The sequence below is a fragment of the Cherax quadricarinatus genome, chromosome 16 (genome assembly GCF_038502225.1).
Source record: "Cherax quadricarinatus isolate ZL_2023a chromosome 16, ASM3850222v1, whole genome shotgun sequence".
Lineage (NCBI taxonomy): Eukaryota > Metazoa > Arthropoda > Malacostraca > Decapoda > Parastacidae > Cherax > Cherax quadricarinatus.
This window is the reverse complement of record NC_091307.1, coordinates 14,695,577-14,719,381: the sequence shown is the minus strand read 5'-3', so window position 1 is coordinate 14,719,381 and position 23,805 is coordinate 14,695,577. Positions and strand designations below refer to the sequence as shown.

Genomic DNA, 23,805 nt, shown 5'->3' with positions numbered 1-23,805 from the left:
AACAACTGGCCAGAGTTATAACATAACAGACTTATCTGAGGTTCCTGGAGCTTCTTGTCCAGTCGCCTGATATCTCAAGTTATGCAGGACTGCACATCCAACAATTTCGCCTCCTATTTGAGAGGTGTCAGCCCAATTTTAACCTCTAGAGCACGAAAAATTCTTCCCATTACACTAACGTTTACTTGGCTCATTCAAACCAAAATGGCGACTGTCCTCTTTTTAAAAATACACTTTTATTAAATACAATATAGGGCATCTATTTACCTATAAATTACCGTATTTCTGGAAAGTATACAGTATTTTCCCGCATGATAAAGCAAATCAGATATGTCCTCCCCTGCTTCGTATCAAACCTGATTACCTCTCATTCATGTCATTGTATGACCCCCAACGAGTTTAGCACTTCCCGTAAATATATAATAAGGGCTATACACTGGCATATATAAGTGTGCTGCCATTTTGTACCTACCAAAATTTTAAATATGTTTTTCCACTGTAAATATAAAATATAAACACCCACCATCTGTGAGTAGCCTCACATATATGTAATAATTATAAATTTTGGTTTTTCTTAAACTGTTTGTCTTTAGGATATAAATTATTTGAATATCCTGTTTTGGCAACCACTGGTGAGTGAATATCGAGAAGACAAGTTGACGTCAGTATGCCGCCAGATAGCTACGTAATAGACTGTGCTTTGACTCTTATTGTGTATATAAATAATAATTACCGGCTCAAATGTACATTATTTAAATACGTGTATACATAAAGATTAATAACAAACCTAGCTAACTGTAGTATCCCAAAATTAGCCGGACTCATTGTCATCATTTATACCTAAGCAGTCGTACATTTGTGATAGTAAGGATTATTATTTTTCATATTTAGAATGTTATTTAACAATAGAAAGTATAATAATTGAAATGCAACTAGGAATGTCATCTGTAAAATGAATCCCAGGAGGGAGGTTTCCTGGCGTCAGTTTAGGGCCCTTGATCTAAGGAATTGGATCTGCCCTCCCTTTCCTTGGATCGAACCTGAATGCCTTCCATTCACCCAAACGTTTTAAGACCCCAGTGGGTTTATATATGGAGAGAGGGGGGTAAAGGGGGTTTTGTGGGTGAGGGGCTTGGACTTCCAGCAAGCGTGGGTGAGCGTGTTAGGAGTGAATGGAGACGAATGGTTTTTGGGACCTGGCAAGCTGTTGGAGTGTGAGCAGGGTAATATTTTGTGAAGGGATTCAGAGAAATCGGTTAGCCGGACTTGAATCCTGGAAATGGTAAGTACAATGCATGCACTTTAAAGGAGGGGTTTGGGATATTGGCAGTTTGGAGGGGCATCTAAACTGTCGTACATGAGCGCCTCTGCAAAGACAGTGATTATGTATGAGTGATGGTGAAAGTGTATATATATAATATATATATATATATATATATATATATATATATATATATATATATAATATATATATATATATATATATATATATATATATATATATATATATATATAAATATATATATATATATATATATATATATATATATATATATATATATATATATATATATATACACACACACACATATATATATATATATATATATATATATATATATATATATATATATATATATATAGTATATATATTTACAGGAAGTAGGTTGGTAGACAGCAACCACCCAGGGAGGTACTACCGTTCTGCAAAGTGAGTGTAAAACGAAAGCCTGTAATTGTTTTACATGATGGTAGGATTGCTGGTGTCTTTTGTCTGTCTCATAAATATGCAAGATTACAGGTACGTCTTGCTACTTCTACTTACATTTAGGTCACACTACACGTTTATTTATATACACTCATCTGAGTTTTCTTTGATTTTATCTTAGTTCTTGTTCTAATTACTTTTCCTTTTATATCCATGGGGAAGTGGAATAAGAATCATTCCTCCGTAAGCCATGCGTGTTGTAAAAGTCAACTAAAATGCCGGGAACAATGGGCTTGTAACCCCTTTTCCAGTAATAATTACTAAAAAGAATAAGAAGAAGAAAATAGTCGAAGTGGGAAGTCTGAATGTGCGTGGATGTTGTGCGAATGATAAGAAAGAGACGATTGTGGATGTTATGAATGAGAAGAAGCTGGATGTGAAACAAAGGTGAAGGGGTGGGTGAGTTTCAGTGGAGAGGAATAAATGGGATTAGGTCAGGGGTTTCTAAAGCAGGAGTAGCAATAATGTTGAAGGATGAGCTATGGCAGGAAAAGAGGGACTGTAAATGTATTAATTCAAGGATTATGTGGAGTAAAATTAAGGTTGGATGTGAGAAGTGGGTTATAGTAAGCGTATATGCACCTGGCGAAGAGAGAAGTATAGAGGAGAAAGAGAGATATTGGGAAATGTTGAGTGAATGCGTGGGGAGTTTTGAATCAAGTGTGAGAGTACTTGTGGTTGGGGATTTCAATGCTAAAGTGGGTAAAAATGTTGTGGAGGGAGTAGTAGGTAAATTTAGGGTAGGGTGCCAGGGGTAAATGTAAATGGGGAGCCTTTAATTGAGCTGTATGTAGAAAGAGGCTTGGTAATAAGTAATACATATTTTATGAAAAAGAAGATAAATAAATATACAAGGTATGATGTAGCACGTAATGAAAGTAGTTTGTTAGATTATGTATTGGTGGATAAAAGGTTGATGGGTAGGCTCCAGGATGTGCACGTTTATAGAGGGGCAACTGATATATCGGATCATTATCTAGTTGTAGCTACAGTTAGAGTAAGAGATAGATGGGATAAAAGGAAAATGGCAACAACAAGTAACAGTGAGGTGAAAGTGTATAAACTAAGGGAGGAGGAAGTACGGGTGAAATATAAGCAACTATTGGCAGAAAGGTGGGCTGGTGCAGGTATGAGTAGTGGGGGGGTTGAAGAGGGTTGGAATAGTTTTAAAAATGCAGTATTAGAATGTGGGGCAGAAGTTTGTGGTTATAGGCGGGTGGGTGCAGGAGGAAAGAGGAGTGATTGGTGGAATGATGAAGTAAAGGGTGTGATAAAAAAGAAAAAGGTAGCTTATGAGAGGTATTTACAAAGCAGAAGTGTTATAAGAAGAGCAGAGTATATGGAGAGTAAAAGAAAGGTGAAGAGAGTGGTGAGAGAGTGTAAAAGGAGAGCAGATGATAGAGTGGGAGAGGTACTGTCAAGAAATTTTAATGAAAATAAGAAAAAATTTTGGAGTGAGTTAAACAAGTTAAGAAAGCCTTGGGAACAAATGGATTTGCCAGTTAAAAACAGAGTAGGGGAGTTAGTAGATGGGGAGATGGAGGTTTTAGGTAGATGGCAAGAATATTTTGAGGAACTTTTAAACGTCGACGAAGAAAGGGAGGCGGTAATTTCATGCACTGGCCAGGGAGGTATACCATCTCTTAGGAGTGAAGAAGAGCAGGATGTGAGTGTGGGGGAGGTGCGTGAGGCATTACGTAGAATGAAAGGGGGTAAAGCAGCTGGAACTGACGGGATCATGACAGAAATGTTAAAATCAGGGGGGGGGGACATAGTGTTGGAATGGTTGGTATTTTTTGTTTAATAAATGTATATAAGAGGGGAAGGTACCTAGGGATTGGCGGAGAGCGTGTATAGTCCCTTTATATAAAGGGAAGGGGGACAAAAGCGACTAAAAATTATAGAGGAATAAGTATACTGAGTACACCAGGAAAAGTGTACGGTAGGGTTATTATTGAAAGAATTAGAGGTAAGACAGAATGTAGAATTGCGGATGAGCAAGGAGGTTTTAGAGTGGGTAGGGGATGTGTAGATTAAGTGTTTACATTGAAGCATATATGTGAGCAGTATTTAGATAAAGGTAGGGAAGTTTTTATTGCATTTATGGATTTAGAAAAGGCATATGATAGAGTGGATAGGGAAGCAATGTGGCAGATGTTGTAAGTATATGGAATAGGTGGTGAGTTACTAAATGCTGTAAAGAATTTTTATGAGGATAGTGAGGCTCAGATTAGGGTGTGTAGAAGAGAGGGAGACTATTTCCCGGTAAAAGTAGGTCTTAGACAGGGATGTGTAATGTCACCATGGTTGTTTAATATATTTATAGATGGGGTTGTAAAAGAAGTAAATGCTAGGGTGTTCGGGAGAGGGGTGGGATTAAATTATGGGGAATTAAATACAAAATGGGAATTGACACAGTTACTTTTTGCTGATGATACTGTGCTTATGGGAGATTCTAAAGAAAAATTGCAAAATTAGGAGGTGTAGAGTTAATAAAGGTATTAGAGGGCTGAAGAGGGTTTGTTGAGGTGGTTTGGTCATTTAGAGAGAATGGATCAAAGTAGAATGACATGGAGAGCGTATAAATCTGTAGGGGAAGGAAGGCAGGGTAGGGGCCGTCCTCGAATAGGTTGGAGGGAGGGGGTAAAGGAGGTTTTGTGGGCGAGGGGCTTGGAATTCCAGCAAGCGTGCGTGAGCGTGTTAGATAGGAGTGAATGGAGACGAATGGTATTTGGGACCTGACGAACTGTTGGAGTGTGAGCAGGGTAATATTTAGTGAAGGGATTCAAGGAAACCGGTTATTTTACGTAGCTGGACTTGAGTCCTGGAAATGGGAAGTACAATGACTGCACTCTAAAGGAGGCGTTTGAGATATTGGCAGTTTGGATGGATATATTGTGTATTTTTATACGTATCTATTTCTAAGCTGTTGTATTCTTGGCACCTCTGCAAAAACAGTGATTATGTGTGAGTGAGGTGAAAGTGTTGAATGATGATGAAAGTATTTTCTTTTTGGGGATTTTCTTTCTTTTTGGGTCGCCCTGCCTCGGTGGGAGACGGCCGACTTGTTAAATATATATATGTATATATATATATATATATATATATATATATATATATATATATATATATATATATATATATATATATATATATATATATATAAATGTAAATACACATCTAACAATATTAACTTGTCAGGAGGAACATGAGTACTTCGTACGTGTATTCGCCCGCAACGAGGTGGGTACCAGCAACCCACTCGAGACCGAGGAGCCAGTCAAGGTTATCAGACCAGCTGGTAAGTACGCCAGTATTAGCCCAACAATTACACTTTCATATTGTTTATATATATATATATATATATATATATATATATATATATATATATATATATATATATATATATATATATATATATATATATATATATATTTATTTATTTATTTACTTATTTATAAAATTTCAGCAACTGCTTTTCCCTCTTCCATCGCGTAGGGATATAATGATTCGTCACAACTGATCTTGTAATTAATATCAAATAATTTTACTTCTCCCCCTCCTCCTTTCGTTGGGTCAAACCCGATTGCCTCTCTTTCTGCAAGCGCTGTATGGCCCCTACGAGTTAAACGCTTCCTCCAAGTACTGTAATAATAATAATAATTAATTTTGTATAGGATGGTTCTTATTTTTCATATGGGTAATTTTACCTCAACACCGCCCTTCCAGTATTGTATTATTTTCAATAATTCTTCTCTTTTTTTTTTCTTTGCAGTCTTTTTATCCCGTGAATAAATTCCCATTATCTCATACTTAACTACTTACATGTGTGTGCTGTACAGTATATCCCAGTATATACAACATCATTTATTTGCACGATTTTGCCCCATCTCCCTCTTCAGATTTTGTCATTTGTTTACGATTCAACACGTACTTCATTCATCTTGAATACTGATTGTTCAGTATAGTAAATATAGCATATGTCAGTGCTGTACTGTCGCATATCTTTTGCTTCCATATTTTGATACATTACTTGATGTTTTTATTATTTAATTATTTTAAGCGATTACCCACTTTAATATTTAGTGGGTATTTTTAATTGTAACCATTAACCATTGAATCCTTGGTGTGTTTAATATGATACATGAATGCCTCTAAATACTGACTTGGGTCCAGTGATTGCTAAGATGCGAGAATATCTTTCTTTGCTGCTCTTAACCCTACAGCCTACTAGCAATAAAGGTCATAGTTACTACCATCTTTATTTGCGGTTCAGGTTTTAATCCACAAAAATAAAATTGTGAGAATAACAGAAAGTGTCACGTCTGCCCAGTTGCTTTCATCTACATCTAACAAATTCATAACCCCACTGAAATTGACATTATGTCTTTAAAGTGTGATAGTTTGTGCTGTATATATAATAAACATGTAACAGCATGCCTGTGAATGTGCTTTGCTTGTATTAATGAAAATGTTTTAAATAAAGTTACCCCGATTTTACCTTTCAGTTGTAAGTAATTGGACGTTATTTTCCGTAATAGATAATCGTATTTTTACTTTTTTTTTTGTTTGCGAAACTAAACAACATTAATATACAGATCTAATATATTTGGACGTATTGTGCACGTTTTATATCTACTCAATTAAAGATTTCCAAAATTGGGCTTTGCCCTAATTTACTAAAGCAGTGATTGCCCTTCCTAATGACTACTAATTATGTGGTTAAAGAGTAAGTACCCCTCTGTAATATACTTTGGTCCTTGGTGCAGACTTCACGGAACTGCCTGAGGACGACAACGCCCCCTCTTTGTCGTACTCGACGACAGAGACCCTGTCATGGATGCGGGAGGCCGGCATGGACGCTGATATCTACTCTTATGCTCGCGGTCGTCTCCTCAATAAGGACGAATACTTCTTCAAAGTTTGGCACCGTGGCATGGAGAAATTTGACGAGAAATAACACCGTCTTAAATATTTTTATTATAATTCATAAATCAGAGTCCTTTAGTTAAGTACTGTCTTGTTAAAAATATAAATTTTATTTGTTAATTTTTTTATGTATGTTACCGAATATGGAGAACTGTCTTCCAGTTTATAGACATGTCATGGATTGGTATCCACTCTCATTCCTGTTATGGAGAAAACCCATTTTTTTGTGCGCACTGAAGTTGTATTTACTATTTACTGATGAACGTAAGATTTTTCAGTGATTCTCGACTATGTTTACGGTTACGACTCCAGGCATCCTCGTATATGCTGGATGCCGGAAGCCGCATATATAAAGACTTGTTCGCCATAAGGTGTTCGGTCCTGGAAATCCCAGTGGGAACTTTTCGATCTGGTCTTATAAGTAGAGTCGTCATCATTACCCTGAGATGTTTACCTGTGCACCCAGTAAGAACAGACCGGGAAGATTTCTAACTGTGATATTTCTTATGGCTTATAATGTTATGATTATGAGGTGTTACTGCTGCCTTTATAAGCTGAGATTCCGACCCGTGGACCAAAATCTTGTGGCTGTACAACTCAACGACTTGATAAGTGAATCCATATTTTTGTGTACTGTATAAATACGTCATTATATTGTCTAACCGCGACTCAGGATTATGTATAATCATGAATAATAGTATCTGAACGCGAATGTTCATATGTTAGTATATCTACTCAACTACACATTATGTACGACCCTAGATGTTTTGTTGTGAATGTACTGTGATATGCAAACTTACCTAAGTCAGCCGAGTGCTTGCAAAGGAAAATATCTTGTTTTTTTTTTTGTGTTACCTTATTTATTTTCCCAAAATTTTGGTCTAGTTGGCTAGCCTTGGCGGTTTTTGTAGAACAGTGGCCAAACTGCTGCTGTTGAAACTTCCATCTTAATGGCCCGACTGCTAAAACCGCTAAGGTTTGCTAATCAGTACTAGCATACTAAGAGTGTCAAGTGAGTTAGGCTATTGGCAGGTTACGAAGCTGCTGCAACTACTTCATATACAACCAATCTGTGACCCAATAGCCACTCACTTGGCTGTAATGTTCTAGGCTTGTTGTGTAGATTGGCAATAAACTGTTTAGAAGATAAACTTTTTCTTAAATATTCCTATATATTAAGCACCTGAAAGCAACTAGACAAGACGTGACATGAATATTTCGAAGCATCCTTTACTACCTATGACAAAAAAATATATCGCTCTTAATTATTGTGCTGGCAAGTTGCTTTAGGCTTCTTTGCACCAATAAAATAATGATTTGCGACTTTCTTGAAACATTGCGAATTCAATGAAGAGCTGAAATGCTTCAGGGAGCAATAAAATATGCTCTCTTACTCCCCCAAACGAATATTTCATTTCTAGTATACAGGCAGACCCCTCTTATACAGTAGGTTAGGTTCCGGGTTACTGCTAAGCTAAAATCGCTGTAAATTGAAACTTAGTTTTTTTTTCACTTTCAAATACATATAAAAGCCTGATAACATGTTTACACTACCATATATTAAGTGAGCAATAGAGCTAGTCCTAAAAAATGCAATAATACTACACACATTACTTATCCTAAAATATTGTCGTCCTAAGTTTATAGTGAGTGGCGAATATATTTGCTGTAGGAAGTCTGAATAAATGAAGAATGGGTATAATGCTGTAAAGCGAAGCGTTGTACAGCGATGCCCACATGTATATGCTATTGAAGTCCACTACCGAATTTCCATTCAGTATAATTAATATATTTATAAAATCATTTAGCTTATAGAGTTAACTAAATGCTTAATGTAATTTGCCTTTCAGTTAAAATACTCTTTTATAGCTGAATTATCTTAAGCCCATTTACAAAGTAAGGATGAATTCTGAGAAGACTGTAAAAAACAATAAGAAACTTTGTTCGACTTGTATTTAAGAGTTTAGAGTTTAGTGTTTTTCATAAATAGAAATTTTAATTAAAACTTTTTCGACGTTAAAGATTGAACATTAAAGTCAAGTAAGCTGATCAACATTCATTATTCGTACATTTTGGAAAGATTGTTTCAACGCCATTTACCACATAATCTAGCCTGATTCTGAGATATTTCACATTCTCACCATATGTAACTTCCTTTACTTCATCTATCCTGTAATTTACATAATTCTTCATCCAATTTAAAACACTTAAGACAACTGCATAAGTGTTCCCATTAAAATTAATAAAATTCTTGGCTTCATTTCAAGAAATATAAATAATATGCTGCTCAGTTCTCATCTTCATATTACAGGATGGACATAAAAGTGCTCAAAAACATACAAAGAAGGATGAAACCTTTCCTATGAAAATTAGTTGAAGACACTGAATTTTCACTTCCTGTAAAGGCGTAGAATTACAGGAGAAATTATTAAAATGTTCGAATAAATAAATGATACACATAGCGTGTTGAAAATATCAGACCAAGACAGGACTCGTAGCAGTAGATTCAAGCTGGAGAAATTTGGCAATAAAGTCGTAGATGAGTGGAACAAAGTCCCAGGTTACGGTACTGAGGGAAGAACTTTAGGTAGTTTTAAATATAGGTTGGAAGGGCACATGAGTGCGTTTGAATTGGACGTGCCTAGCATGTACCAGTAGGCCTGCTGCAGTGTTCTTTTGTTCTTAAGTATCTAAATGCATGCTGTTTCCCTTCAATCTGTGCATATGTAAATCTAGGATCCTTCCAGTCTTTTAATACTTATACTTAGTCTTACCGCCTTTCCATTTTCTTCATTCACTTAATTTCTTTTTTTTTTTTTAAAGTCCTCCAACGACTATAGATTATTTTGAAACTCAATATCAATATCATCTGCAAATAGCAACTGTAACAATTACCATTTTGTATCGTTGGTGTTATTTTAAGACCACACCACTTCCTAACACATTAATATTTCCTTCTCCCCTTCTACTTGAAAAAATTCTCTTCGTTCCAGCTTGTTCTAACCAACTACTTATAAAAATTCTTCACACTTTCACAAACTCAGCACCACACATTTGATACACAACCACAACGTTTTCCTTGTCATATGTCGTTTTCTAATAAACACGCAAGAAACTTAATATTTCCCATATTAAAGTTATCTTTCCAAATCCGCTGTTTTTTCTTCTGTGATATTTTCTTTCCAATTTATTACCACAGTTCTGTTATACACTTTTCATGGTACACTAAAAAAAATTAATTTATATTTCACACACTTGTCCTACTTTTCCTTTATACATAAGCAACACATACATTTTGTACTATCCTCTTTTTCATACATATTAAATAAGCGTACCAACCATTTCAACACTATCCCTCCAGTGTTTAGTATTCTGACTGAAACCATCCATCTTTGCTTTTTTCCATTTAACGTGCTACTTTAACCACCTTTTATATTCAAACTCATTTCTTGACCGAAGCATGAAATTTCTGCTTACTTCTAGTTATCTACATAAAAATATTAATTTTAGCTAATCCCCACCTCCCCTGTCTTGTTCATTTAGTTCTTACAATCCTCACGCTAAGTAAACAAAACTATTTGCTGTTTTTATAACCTAATTGATTTGCAAAACCGTTCCTTATTAAAAAAAAAAAAGTGTTGGAGAAAGCCACGTATAGCAAAAGGAGACATTTTATGTTGTGAGGTTCAACTATCTTTTTCCACTAATTGTCGGCTCTTATATATACTCCCTCAGCAAAAAATATAATAACACTACCTCATTTATTCTTTGATTTGCTCATTTTGCACACCATCCTAAGTGGTGAAAAGACATCTGTCGCTTCTCTAAACAATATGTACATACAAAAATGTCTGCCCCACTGCCTTCACTCAGCACATACTGCAGCAAACTGTTTACACTGTGCACTGCATCATAGCTCGTTTACCTTTTGCACTTACTGAAATATGTATACTATTACAAGATTCTTTTTACGTATAATTCAAAGATCGTCCAATTTTGACTTGTACCAGGCACTTCAAATCTCGCATTTGAAGATTTACTAGTATTGAAGCAATATTGATGGTTTAAGTCTTGTAATTATTGCTTTACCTGCTTGTCAAACATTTTATTTAAAGAAATTTTTTATTAAAATCTACTAGGTTCCTAGCAACTCTATGCGTCCGTAATAACGCTTCATTAGACTATCAAGGAAATGTGAAACAAGGACGCTGAAATTAGCGATGACGTCACAAGTGAAATATGCTGTTACCAAACCTTGCCGATTATATTTTACTCGTGTTTAATATTTTTGTTTTAAAATAATTTTATTGTAAGAAAAATATGACGCATTCCCAATGGTTCATAGGAGTCATTGTGGAGCCTAGTCGCCCTGTTGGCCCTCTGGTGGTGAGCAATGTAACAGACACAAGCGTCAGTCTTTCATGGAACCCTCCTGACAACCTTGGTGGTGGCCACATGACTTGCTACATCATAGAGGCCAGGATGGTCACACACGCTGATATCATCAAGTGAGTTGCCACTCTTATTATATTAAAACTAATAATAATAATAATCTTTATTTCTACAAAGTACAAGATACAGTTTATTAGGGAAATAGTTGATACTATTGGTATACTTTTTAGAAAACCCCTGGTTATACAGAGCATTTCAGGCAAACCTAAAATTAACTTATAACCCTTGGATGACTAAGTGATTCGCTGATTATTATTATTCATGGGAAGCGCTAAACCTGTAGTAGTTATAGCTGTATAGCCCTTGTGGCTTAGCGCTTCTTTTTGATTATAATAATAATATAGTAGTTATATAGCGATTGGAAATAGGAGACAATCGGATTCGATGTAAAGGAGCGGGTCACCTCCAGTTCCTTAGATCGAGAGCCCTTCATTGGCATCAAACCAACAAAGACCCTTGAAAGGGCACTCATTATATAAGGAAAGTGTAAGATAAGATAAGATTTCGTTCGGATTTTTAACCCTGGAGGGTTAGCCACCCAGGATAACCCAAGAAAGTCAGTGCGTCATCGAGGACTGTCTAACTTATTTCCATTGGGGTCCTTAATCTTGTCCCCCAGGATGCGACCCACACCAGTCGACTAACACCCAGGTACCTATTTGCTGCTAGGTGAACAGGACAACAGGTGTAAGGAAACGTGTCGAAATGTTTCCACCCGCCGGGAATCGAACCCGGGCCCTCCGTGTGTGAAGCGGGAGCTTTTAGCCACTTTTAGGCTAAAAGGTGATGCTCTAATTATATAAAACTTCCGCAGCTTCCTGTTGTATGACCCTAGTAGGTTTAGCGCTTCGTTTTGATTATGCTAATAATAATTCGCAGCTTCCTTAGATATGACTCACGAAATCGTAATGACACGATTGCAAACAAACCATACCACGGGTGGGGATAGAACCCGCGGTCAGAGAGTCTCAAAACTCCAGACCGTCGCGTTAGCCACTGGACCAGCTAGCCACAATAAGATTCGTCCAACTAGGTATATTTCTACACCATAGGAAGGTTAGCATAGGCACCACTGTGACTACAAATGCAAGTTTTTACAGACGAATCTCCAGCTAGCGTGGCCGTGACGAACTCTAGCTCAAGTCCCCTCAAAGCCGTTAACATGAGGGGACTTGAGCTAGAGTTCGTCACGGCCACGCTAGCTGGAGATTCGTCTGTAAAAACTTAAATTTGTGGTCACAGTGGTGCCTATGCTAACCTTCCTATGGTGTAGAAATATACCTAGTTGGACGAATCTTATTGTGGCTAGCTGGTCCAGTGGCTAACGCGACGGTCTGGAGATTTGAGACTGACCGCGGGTTCTATCCCTGCCGGTGGTATGGTTTGGTTTTTCCTTAGATATGTTTGTAAATTACCGTCTCAGCAACTTTAAAGATATTTGTATCGTTTAAAAATGCATCAAATCACAATATTTCTATTTGAGAAATGGAAGTTTTGAATTATGTGCAGTGTTTATGGATGAATTACTAAATTTAAGAAATGCGCAAATTTTACCATTTATAGGTTTAGCGCTGGGTTTTGATTATTATAATAATAATTGCCATTTATAATCAACACGGTATTACAGATTCATTATTAATCATATTATTGCAAATTGATTTTTTATTCGGTTAAGGATCAATATCTTCTCAGTAATTTAAGTTAATGCATTTTATGAAACAAAATTGTAGATGTGTAACAAATTTAAATTTCCATATGGAATTTATAGCCTAGATAAAAAAATAAATGGTACTCCAAGCCTGGACGACAAATCAAAACGGAGTAGCCTAGATAAGAAAAAAAAAATTTTTATCGAGATTCCTATCTTTTATATTAAAACTAAGGTGTGATTCTTACCATAGATTCCCTCAAGGGATGTCTTGATGCTGGTGAGGGGCTCTTGATCCAGAAATTGGACTTTCACCCCCCCTTTTCTTTGGCTTGAACCTAATTGCCTCTTATTCTATGAGGTGCTCATGACCCAGACAGGTTTAGCACTTACCGACAATAACAATAACAGTAATAATTGTGGAAAATACTGTATATATTTTCCAGAAATTCAGTATTTATATGTAAATAGATGGCCATACTGTATTTAATAATATTTGTCATAGAAAACGGAAAGCCTGCGTCTGGGCAGGGGACTCGCCATCTTAGTTTTGAATTTTGTACAAACGTTGGTGTAATGGGAAGAATTTTTCGTGCTCTAGAGGTTAAAATTGTGTTGACACCTCTCAAATAGGAGGCGAAATTGGTGGATGTGCATTCCTGCATAACTTGAGATATCTGACGACTGGACAAGACAGCTCCAGGAACCTCAGATAAGCTCTCTAGATTTGTGTGTAATTCTGGCCAGCATTATTTTCATAGATTTAGTTAGTGAGGTTTTCTGAGTATGATACACATTAATCTCCAGTCAAATTGGTGAGTGATATTAAGATATATTTTCCTTCTGTTATGTAATTGTGTATATATATATATATATATATATATATATATATATATATATATATATATATATATATATATATATATATATATATATATATATAACCATTTATTATTTTTAATATACAGTCCACAAATTTATATATTTACCAGTATTCCTGGTGTATGAATATTTCATTTAATTAATAGGTCCAGAGCAACTTATGGTTATGACAGTGGTAGGTATCGAAGGGGGACATTTTTTGCGACCTAGGTGTCCCAAATTCCTACTTGTCTATGTAACATTGATAAATAATAATTATCTTTGTTATCATTTACTGTTATGTACATAATTAGTTACATTCAGATAAATGCAATTTTCCACATTTAATTAGCCCGTTGGTCCTTCTTGAACCGGAGGTAATTAGTGAAGCCATTAATTAGTTAATTACTTAATAATTATATGTGAAATGACAGAAGGAGGTGGATGTTAAGTTCACAAATTTATTTAATGTGTAGTGGATTATAATAATTACAATATTAATTTTGATAAGAAAAGTGTGTCTAAAGATTATATTGTGTGTATTAATTTTGCAAAGCCAAAGTGGCTAGGATTTGTATTAATGTATTTGTATAATGTTAATTTTGATAAGCCAATTCTGGCCAAGATTTATATCAGTGTATGTGTAATTGATAAGCCAAGTGTAACTAATATTAATGTGCATAATATTAATTTTGCTATGCCAAATTCTGACAAGGATTTATATTAATTTGTATAATAATTTTGATAAGCCAAGTCTGGCTGAAGGTTTGTTTGTATTAATGTACATTTAAAATTTATATTATAATTTTTTTGCATGTAATTGCTAAGCTCAAGTAGCTAGGATTTATTCAAAGGTAAGTTGTACTATTTACCTTTATGAAGTGCATAATTTAGTACATAATCAGTGTTATTAAGTTGAATTTAATACATTGCATCATGGCTGAAAATGAGGAAATTAATATAGAAGACAAACATATGGAATATAGAGCAAAGAAAGCATCTCTGCAAGCTAGAAAGGGGCATGTAACAAAAGCATACAATAAATGTTTGGAATTAATGAATCGAGAAACTGTGAATACTGATGATTTAAAATTGTATTTAGATGCTTTAGGTAATAGATATGATTCATACAAATTATATTACAACAAATATGAAGGAGATTTGTTAGTAAACTGTGTAGATGAGACTGAAGTAGATCTTATGATTAATCAGTATTATGAATTAGAGGAAAAGATTCTTGTAAAAGTCTGGCCTTGAATAAATTAAAATGTGTAAACCAGGCAGTTAATCAGTCTGCTCCAACAAATAATATGTCTTTGCCAAAACTCCCAGAATTATGTTTACCTGTATTTAATCCTGGTGAAAATTGGGAGGAATTTTGGTCAATTTTTAAAGCAGCTGTGCATGATAGGAGTGATCTACCCTGTGTAACTAAATTATTTTACCTCAAAGGACAGGTAAGAGGAGATTCTCACATACTCATACAAGCCTTTCCCAATGTAGATGACTCTTACAAGGAAGCAGTTGACTTGTTAAGATAAGATAAGATAAGATTTCGTTCGGATTTTTAACCCCGAAGGGTTAGCCACCCAGGATAACCCAAGAAAGTCAGTGCGTCATCGAGGACTGTCTAACTTATTTCCATTGGGGTCCTTAATCTTGTCCCCCAGGATGTCGACTGTACCTAAGGTGAACAGGACAATAGGTGTAAGGAAACTTATGGTAATATAGAACAAAGTAGGTTGGATCTAGTGAATATCATTGTTAATTTAAAATCTCCAGATCACACTTACAAAGGTTTACAGCAGTTTAGAGTTAAACTGGAGAGCACTCTCAAAACTTTAAGTAATATAATCTGAAGGAATCAGACTGGTTATTGAGTGCCATGGTACAGAATAAATTAAGCTGTAAAACACTTGAATGGATCTCGAATAAATATCACAATGGTTATTTTGGTCTGGAGGAAATAAGACTAGGTCTACAAGAATTAATTGTGCAGTTGCAGACCAGCCAACTAACTCATTTTAAAGATGCAACACATAATAACTCTGAGGTATCTGTAAAGTTTCACAAAGGGAAAAAGTATCCTAATGTTAATAATCAAAATTCATTTCCTAAAAAGAGTTGCATAGGTGCATATCAAGTAGCAAGAATCAGAAATAATGATTCTCCACAAGGTAAGAAGAATAAGTACCCTCCTAAGAGTAGCCCAGTTAATAAGAAACCAGTCAGAGAAAAGAGAGATTGTCTTTTCTGCAAGGGTACTCATTTATCTAAGAATTGCAATGCATACAATTCATGGAATGATAAAGTTGAAAGATTGGAGGAACTTGACAGATGTATCAGGTGTTTAGGTAATCACAATGTAAAGGATTGTTATGCCAAATTAAACTTCTGTTATCAATGTCACAAAGGAAGACACCATATAGTCATGTGTAAAGGTCTATATGATAATGTTGATAATAATGATAATGTTGACAATCCTGACACAACAGTAGCTAATGTAAAAATTGCTGCTAATATTAATAATGATGGTTTTGCTGAAGTAGCCTTACCTGTGTTACAGGTAAAAATTGATGATAAAAGGCATAAATAAAAAAAATGTAAATGCATTATTGGACCAGGGATCCCAGCGTACTTTCATAAAACGTAAATGTCTTGATGGTATGAAAGTACAGATGGGAGATCCCACAACTTTAAAATTATCTGGTTTTCTCTCGGATAAAAGGTCTCAATTGTATGACACTGTTTATGTAACTGTCAGGTTGGGCAATGAGAAAAAACGTGTTAATGCAGTAATTGTAGATAGACTTCCAGAGAAAATATCTACAGTAGGGCTTAGTAAAGCTACAGAAAGACTCTCACATAATGTAAATTTAGCACCTTCTGGTGTAAGTGATGATTCTGTAGGCCCAATAAATATTTTGATAGGTAGTGACTATTATGCCTCCTTTGTAAAGGGTATGGTAAAGAAATGTGGTGTCACCCTTTTGAAGACTGCAGGAGGCCATGTAATGTATGGTAGGATTCCTCGTAATAATAATTCATGACTAGAGGAAACTACAAATACCATAACTGTGTGTCTTACTCATGAAATCGTACCCCAGTATAATTCTTCCATAGAGGATGGTGTTGAGCCAGTGCATAAATTGTGGGAATTAGACAGCATTGGAATAAATGTAAATGAAGAAAGTCCAGACGATTCTTTTACTCAGGAACAGTACCTGAGAGATGTAAAATTTGAATCTGGACAATACTGGGTACGACTTCCGTGGAGACTGAACCATCCAGAATTGCCCACTAATTACAGAATGGCATATGGACAATTAAAGGCTCAGCTCCGCGAACTGAGTAAGACACCAGAATTGTTAACTGCCTATAATGATATAATTGCTGAGCAGTTAATTAATAAATTTATAGAAGAGGTACCTCCTGAGCAAGCCAAAATTTATGGTCACTATTTGCCACATCACGGAGTGAAGAAGGATTCTAAGACCACTCCTTTGAGGATTGTGTTTAATTGTAGTGCCAGGAGTAACAAAAATGTACCTAGTTTAAATGACTGTTTGATGACAGGTCCGTCGTTGACGGAAAAATTAGGAGATATCTTATTAAATTTCAGGATGAAAAATTATGCCTTTATGGCTGACATAAGTAAAGCTTTCCTAAGAGTGGGTTTACAAGAGGCTGACCGGGATTGTACCCGCTTCTTATGGCCTGAGAATCCTATTGACCCACTTAGCCCTCTGAAAACCTTTCGCTTTAGGAGCGTATTATTTGGTGCTACATCCAGTCCGTTCCTACTTCAAGCGACGATAAATGCACACCTTAAATGTACGGGAAGTCCATTGAGTAAAGTAATGAGCAAACAATTTTATGTGGACAATTTCCTGGGTGTGACGTCAACTGAAGAGGAACTGTTAATGACTTATGTAGAGGCTAATAAAATAATGCAAAGTGCAAATATGCCTCTGAGAGAATGGAATAGTAATTCGTCCAAATTGAAGGACAAAATAAGTAAAGATTACCCTGGAGATGAAGTGCCAAAATGTAGTAATGTATTGGGTTTAAATTGGGATACTGAGAGAGATTTGTTAATGTTAAAACCTAATAATTACAGTATGCCCAATAAATTAACTAAGAGAGTTTTGCTTGCTGAAGTTTCCAAATGTTTTGATCCACTAGGTTTAGTGTCACCCCTTACTATAAGAGGGAAATTATTAATACAGGAAGCATGGAAACTTAAATGTGCTTGGGATGAAATACTACCTGAGGAATTCATTAACAGGTGGGATGAATTAATTGGTGATTATGAAAAAATTCCAATGTTGGAGTTCCCACGCCAGGTGGCCAATCCAAATGGGAAAAATGTACTCCACATTTTTTGTGATGCTTCAAAATTGGCATATGGAGCAGTTGCTTACCTTCAATGTAATAGTGTTATTTCTCTTGTTATGTCTAAGGCTAAAGTGTCTCCAATTAAATCACGTACCTTGCCTCAGTTGGAATTAACAGCCATTTATGTAGGTGTCAAATTAGCTAATTATATAAGAAATAAGTTGCAGGAGATAAATATTAGCGACACTGTAATTTGGTCTGATAATGAGGTATCCTTACAATGGATTCGTAATGGAAACAGTAAAATTGTGTACGTACAAAACAGAGTCGCTGAAATTAATCAGATGCAAGAGAAGTATAATAGTTTGGGTCAGCATATGTTAACATTTAATCATATACCTGGTGAGGAGAATCCAGCTGATTTCTTGTCTCGAGGTTTACCTTATGCTAAATTTGTAAATGCTGTATCATGGTTTAAAGGACCGAGCTGGTTGGTAAATAAAGCTAATTGGCCTGTACAAAAGGCGTATATTGCTCCTGTTGAAATTACTGTGACCACCGCTCCAATAGTTTGTCCTCCCTTAGCCATTGATATAAATAGGTATTCTTCTTTACCCAAACTAATCAATGTAACTAAGTTGGTGTTTAAATTTCTAAACAAGATGAATATTTCATTTAAGTTTTCACATCCTCTTGAATATTGGATAAAGAGGGTACAGGAGGAAATCTATGGAAATGAGATTAAATTGATGATGGAAAGAAAAATTGTGAAAGGTTCCATAATAGAGAAATTGGGGCTGTATTTAGAGAACAATGTAATTAGGTGCAGAGGTAGGTTACAAAATGCTGAATTGGGTGATTATGCTAAACACCCTATCTTACTGCCCAAAACTCATCATCTAACAAATTTAATTGTTCTAAATGCCCATAAAAATGTAATGCATGGTGGGGTACAAGATACCTTAAATTGTATTAGGGAAACTTTCTGGATTCCACAAGGACGGCAAAGTGTAAAAAGGGTGATTAAATCTTGTGTAATATGTCGCCGTGTGGATGCCAGATCCTGTATGTACCCAGGTCCTCCACCATTGCCAAAGGAGCGTGTACAATTAGTGAAACCATTTGATGTAACAGGTGTAGGCTATAGTGGTCCAATAATTTTAACAGGTACGTCAAATGGTGTTCCACTGAAAGTGTATGTTTGTTTGTTCACCTGTACTGCTACTAGGGCAGTTCATTTAGAAGTGGCACAGGACTTGTCTGCAGAACAGTTTATACAGCTGTTTCGAAAATTTGCAGCTAGGAGATCCTGTCCGAGGTTGATGATTTCGGATAATGCCACAAATTTTGTAGCAGGTGCTCAACACTTGATAGAATTAAATAATAGTAACGATGTTCAATCTCTGTTAACCCAGCGAGGGTGTACCTGGAAATTTATTACTCCTAGAGCCCCTTGGCAGGGGGGGCTGTACGAAAGACTGATAGGCACAGTGAAGAGGTGTCTCCGCAAAGTACTACACCGGAAGAGAATTAATTTGGAAGAATTCCGTGCAGTGTTAGTGGAGGCAGAAAATCGTATAAATAATAGGCCTCTCTCGTACATGAGTGATACACCTGATGCAGATGTATTAACACCTTCTCACCTAATATGTGGAAGGAAATTGGAAGCTGCCCCTGTCTATAGAGATAATCCGGAAGAAAGTGATGAAGATTACAATGATGCGGCAGTGTTGTGTGATAAATTTAAAATGTTAAATAAAGTAATTGATCATTGGTCTAATGTGTGGCATAAGGAATATCTTCTTACACTACGTGAACACTTTTATGGTGCGACAGAGGCAGTAAATCGACAGACCATTCAACCAGGTGACATTGTGTTAATTGACACTGAACAACATCGAACATTGTGGCCTCTGGGCAAAGTATTGACATTGTACCCAGATGCACAAGGTGTTGTCAGGAATGTCAAAGTGTTGTGTCGTGGCCAGGAAAGTTTACGCACAATTAATAAATTGATTCCCTTGGAATTAGGTGTTCAATCAAACGTAAATGAAAATCTGAGGGAAAGTGACACGAGTGATATGGAAGATAACGCAGACCAAGTGATGCCAGAAGATGAAATCGTAGTAAGACCTACTAGGAGAACAGCCACTCAAGCCAGAACTAGCTGTAATCGTCTCCTAAAGGAAGGAGTAATTTGAATCGTTTAGCAACGAACTCCGGCCGGCCGCAGTGTGGAAAATACTGTATATATTTTCCAGAAATTCAGTATTTATATGTAAATAGATGGCCATACTGTACTTAATAATATTTATGTCATAGAAAACGGAAAGCCTGCGTCTGGGCAGGAGACTCGCCATCTTGGTTTTGAATTTGTATTAGAACGTTGGTGTAATGGGAAGAATTTTTCGTGCTCTAGAGGTTAAAATTGTGTTGACACCTCTCAAATAGGAGGCGAAATTGGTGGATGTGCATTCCTGCATAACTTGAGATATCAGACGACTGGACAAGACAGCTCCAGGAACCTCAGATAAGCTCTCTAGATTTGTGTGTAATTCTGGCCAGCATTATTTTCATAGATTTAGTTAGAGTGAGGTTTTCTGAGTATGATACACATTAATCTCCAGTCAAATTGGTGAGTGATATTAAGATATATTTTCCTTCTGTTATGTAATTGTGTATATATATATATAACCATTTATTATTTTTAATATACAGTCCACAAATTTATATATTTACCAGTATTCCTGGTGTATGTATATTTCATTTAATTAATAGGTCCAGAGCAACTTGTGGTTATGACAGTGGTAGGTATCGAAGGGGGACATTTTTTGCGACCTAGGTGTCCCAAATTCCTACTTGTCTATGTAACATTGATAAATAATAATTATCTTTGTTATCATTTACTGTTATGTACATAATTAGTTACATTCAGATAAATGCAATTTTCCACAATAATCTTATTATAAAGAATAAAACTCTTAACAGGAACATCGAAATTGTGGAAGGGGACAAGACGACGCACACAGTAGAGGGGCTCCAGACGAACATTGTTTATGTGTTCAGAGTCTACGCTGAAAATGAGGTCGGCATGAGTGATGCTCTCGTTCTCAGGACCCCTGTCAGAGTTAGGGAGAATTTAGGTAAGCACAAGTACTACTGTATTTAATCAGCAACCTCCCTGCCTGGCTATGTTGATAAATTAGACACATGTGCAACTCTTGGGTATCTTTATTGAGGAAACGTTTCGCTACACAGTGGCTTCATCAGTCCATACAAAGGAGAATCTTGAAGAACAGGAGTAGAATGAGGTAATCAGTCCCTCAACCTTGAGTCGATGTGGTCAGTCCATCAATCTTGAATAGAATACGGCATACGTGCGGAGAAGGAGCTTATAAACCGTTGGTAGGAGAGGTGCAGCAGTCATAGGTGGTGTCACACTTGTTCAATGTGGAAGTAGGTCGTGCCCAAGAATTAGGCAAGCGAAGAATTCCCAAGTATTAAGATCCCAAGAAGTTGCAGTGTCTGACAGGTTTGTAGATGAATGGTTCAGAGAACCGACATGTTGATAAATTAGACAAATGTGCAACTCTTGGGTATCTTTATTGAGGAAACGTTTCGCCACACAGTGGCTTCATCAGTCCATACAAAGGCAGGGATTGAACCCGCGGTCATAGTCTCAAAACTCCAGCCCTTAGCGTTAGCCACTAGACCAGCTAGCCACAATAAGATTCATCCAACTAGGTATATTTCTACACCATAGGAAGGTTAGCACAGGCACCACTGTGACCACAAATGCAAGTTTTTACAGACGAATCTCCAGCTAGCGTGGCCGTGACGAACTCTAGCTCAAGTCCCTTCACTGCCGGTCTAGCTGGTCTAGTGGTTAACGCGACGGGCTGGAGTTTTGAGACTATGACCGCGGGTTCAATCCCGGCCGGGGGTATGGTTTCAAGTTATCTAATCTAACACGCTTATTATTCTCCTTTTTGCTTATTTTCTCTCAATCATTACCCAACCATTTCCTTTGGCCTCTCCGGTAGCTCCATGTAGATGGTATTGAATCTTACATTCTAACTTAAAATCGGTTTCAGCCTCACGGAATATATTGTTAATGTCCTAGAACTCACCGGACTGATGTCATTTTAATCAAATTTAAGTCAGTGAACATGAAGCCAACGAACCATTATTATTATTATTATTATTATTATTATTATTATTATTATTATTATTGGACCATGAGACTCCATATATTCTTAACTCTGCGGCAAGGAAGTTCAGTATTTTCAAAATGGAGCAGAATTATTTATATTAAACATGAAGTCACGGAAACTATAGTTTTCTTCAGCATTAAAGACTATCATAATTAATGGTATACTGGGGCAATTATGGAAACTAGTGGTTCAAGGCCATGGTGCTCATCAGCCGATCGTCCGCCATCCTTCACGCCGGTGAGGGGCTCTTCTAGGGAATTAGATCTGTGCTCCAGTTCCCTAAACTGAGCCAGAATATCTTCCTCCCACAGGCGCTGTATAATCCCTACGGGTATAGCGCTCCCTCATGATTATATAATGATCGTCCGCCATACTAACCCCCCTTTATGTATGTGATTATTCTGCCCACCGATTAACGAAATTAAGAATGTGGAAAAAGTATATTGTGAAGCTCAGAATCTCGGATCTCTTAAGGCTTTTGGCACTAATATGCACAGGCTTATTTGTTAGACTTCACATATTTTTTGCTGTTCTAAATAAAATATTGTTATTAATATTTTCTTAATTATCTACAGAAAGTTTTATTGTTGTAACTTATTGGTTTGATAATCATGTTAGGAGAATCAGCTCAGTGTAGCGATGTATGTAGTGAAATCGTTGTAATGAGGTATACGTGTTAGGCACATATCACCCAAATGACCACAGCTGAGAAGGCTGGAGAAGTAGGCATCAGTGTGAGCCGCTTACGTCTGACTTGGCAGTAGTAGTAGTGGCCAGGATGGTTGACGTGCCGATCCCCCTTTCCCCTCCCCCTAAAGCACTATCCCCCACTGGCAGTACCACCTGAGCTGGCACCCTCGTCCTGGCTCAGTCTCTCTACCCCCGTGAGCGTGGCACCAGCAGAAGCTGCAATAGTTTGGGGGTTGGGCGGTGTTACTGTGTTTGTACCGGATGAACGTGTGATGGTGCTGTAAGCTTATCAGACAGCCATGGGCAATAAGCAGGGCCATGAGCTCTCGCCCGAAGAGAAACAGAAGCTTAAAGAAGAAAAGGAACGTGAGAAAAAGATTTTAAAGGAAGAGAAGGAACGCAAAAAACGTGAAAAGAAAGAAGAGAAAAAACGTAAAAAGCAAAAGAAAAAGAACAAGGATGGTATAGTACCGGAGTTAGGCGAAGAGGACGATGACGCTGAGAGTGTTGGAGGCAGCTCAGCATGGTCAGAGAAGAGTGTAGGATCTGCTCCTGGGTCTTGGTATCACTCCGCCTCAGAGCCTTCCTCCAAGAGGTCTTCCATCTATCTTCCAGCATCAGCTGGACCTGGGTACTACCAACATGATTGTTGGTATCCAGGGTACGAAGATAGTGGCTCTGAGAAGTCCAAGTCACCATCTCGAGCTCCTAGTTTGAAGGACACACTAAATATTCGAGCTAGCTCCCTAGAACGCTATCCTCTAGGCGTGCCAAAAGGAGAGCCAATTGAACCTTTGCATAAAGCTGGATCACTAGATTTATCTTCTGCTGTTGCTAAATCATACTTAAAAGAACGAGAAAAACGACATTCCGAAGACGACGTTGCAGCAACGATTGCTTCTCGT

At 36.8% G+C, this 23,805-nt stretch overlaps 2 protein-coding genes across 52 annotated transcripts in view; both read left to right on the top strand.

The window, feature by feature from the left end:
• LOC128688941 (titin-like) overlaps positions 1–7,848 on the top strand; it is a 297,841-nt gene extending 289,993 nt beyond the window's left edge. For all 39 annotated transcript variants that reach the window (XM_070085579.1, XM_070085580.1, XM_070085586.1 and 36 more), the window contains 2 exons: positions 4,970–5,069; positions 6,538–7,848. In XM_070085579.1, the coding sequence (XP_069941680.1) occupies positions 4,970–5,069; positions 6,538–6,728 (291 nt within the window). In that variant the 3' untranslated portion in view covers positions 6,729–7,848. The remainder of the gene's footprint in view (positions 1–4,969; positions 5,070–6,537) is intronic.
• Positions 7,849–11,016: 3,168 nt separating this feature from the next.
• The window catches only part of LOC128688939 (titin homolog), a 748,574-nt gene continuing 735,785 nt past the window's right edge, over positions 11,017–23,805 (top strand). For 12 of the 13 annotated variants that reach the window (XM_070085629.1, XM_070085628.1, XM_070085627.1 and 9 more), the window contains exon 1: positions 23,069–23,805. This exon is cut by the window's right edge and continues 397 nt beyond it. In XM_070085629.1, coding sequence (XP_069941730.1) covers positions 23,200–23,805 — 606 coding nt within the window. In that variant the 5' untranslated portion in view covers positions 23,069–23,199. Of the gene's footprint in view, positions 11,206–20,984; positions 21,140–23,068 lie in introns of those variants that run through there. The other variant, XM_070085630.1, reaches the window with a different exon arrangement.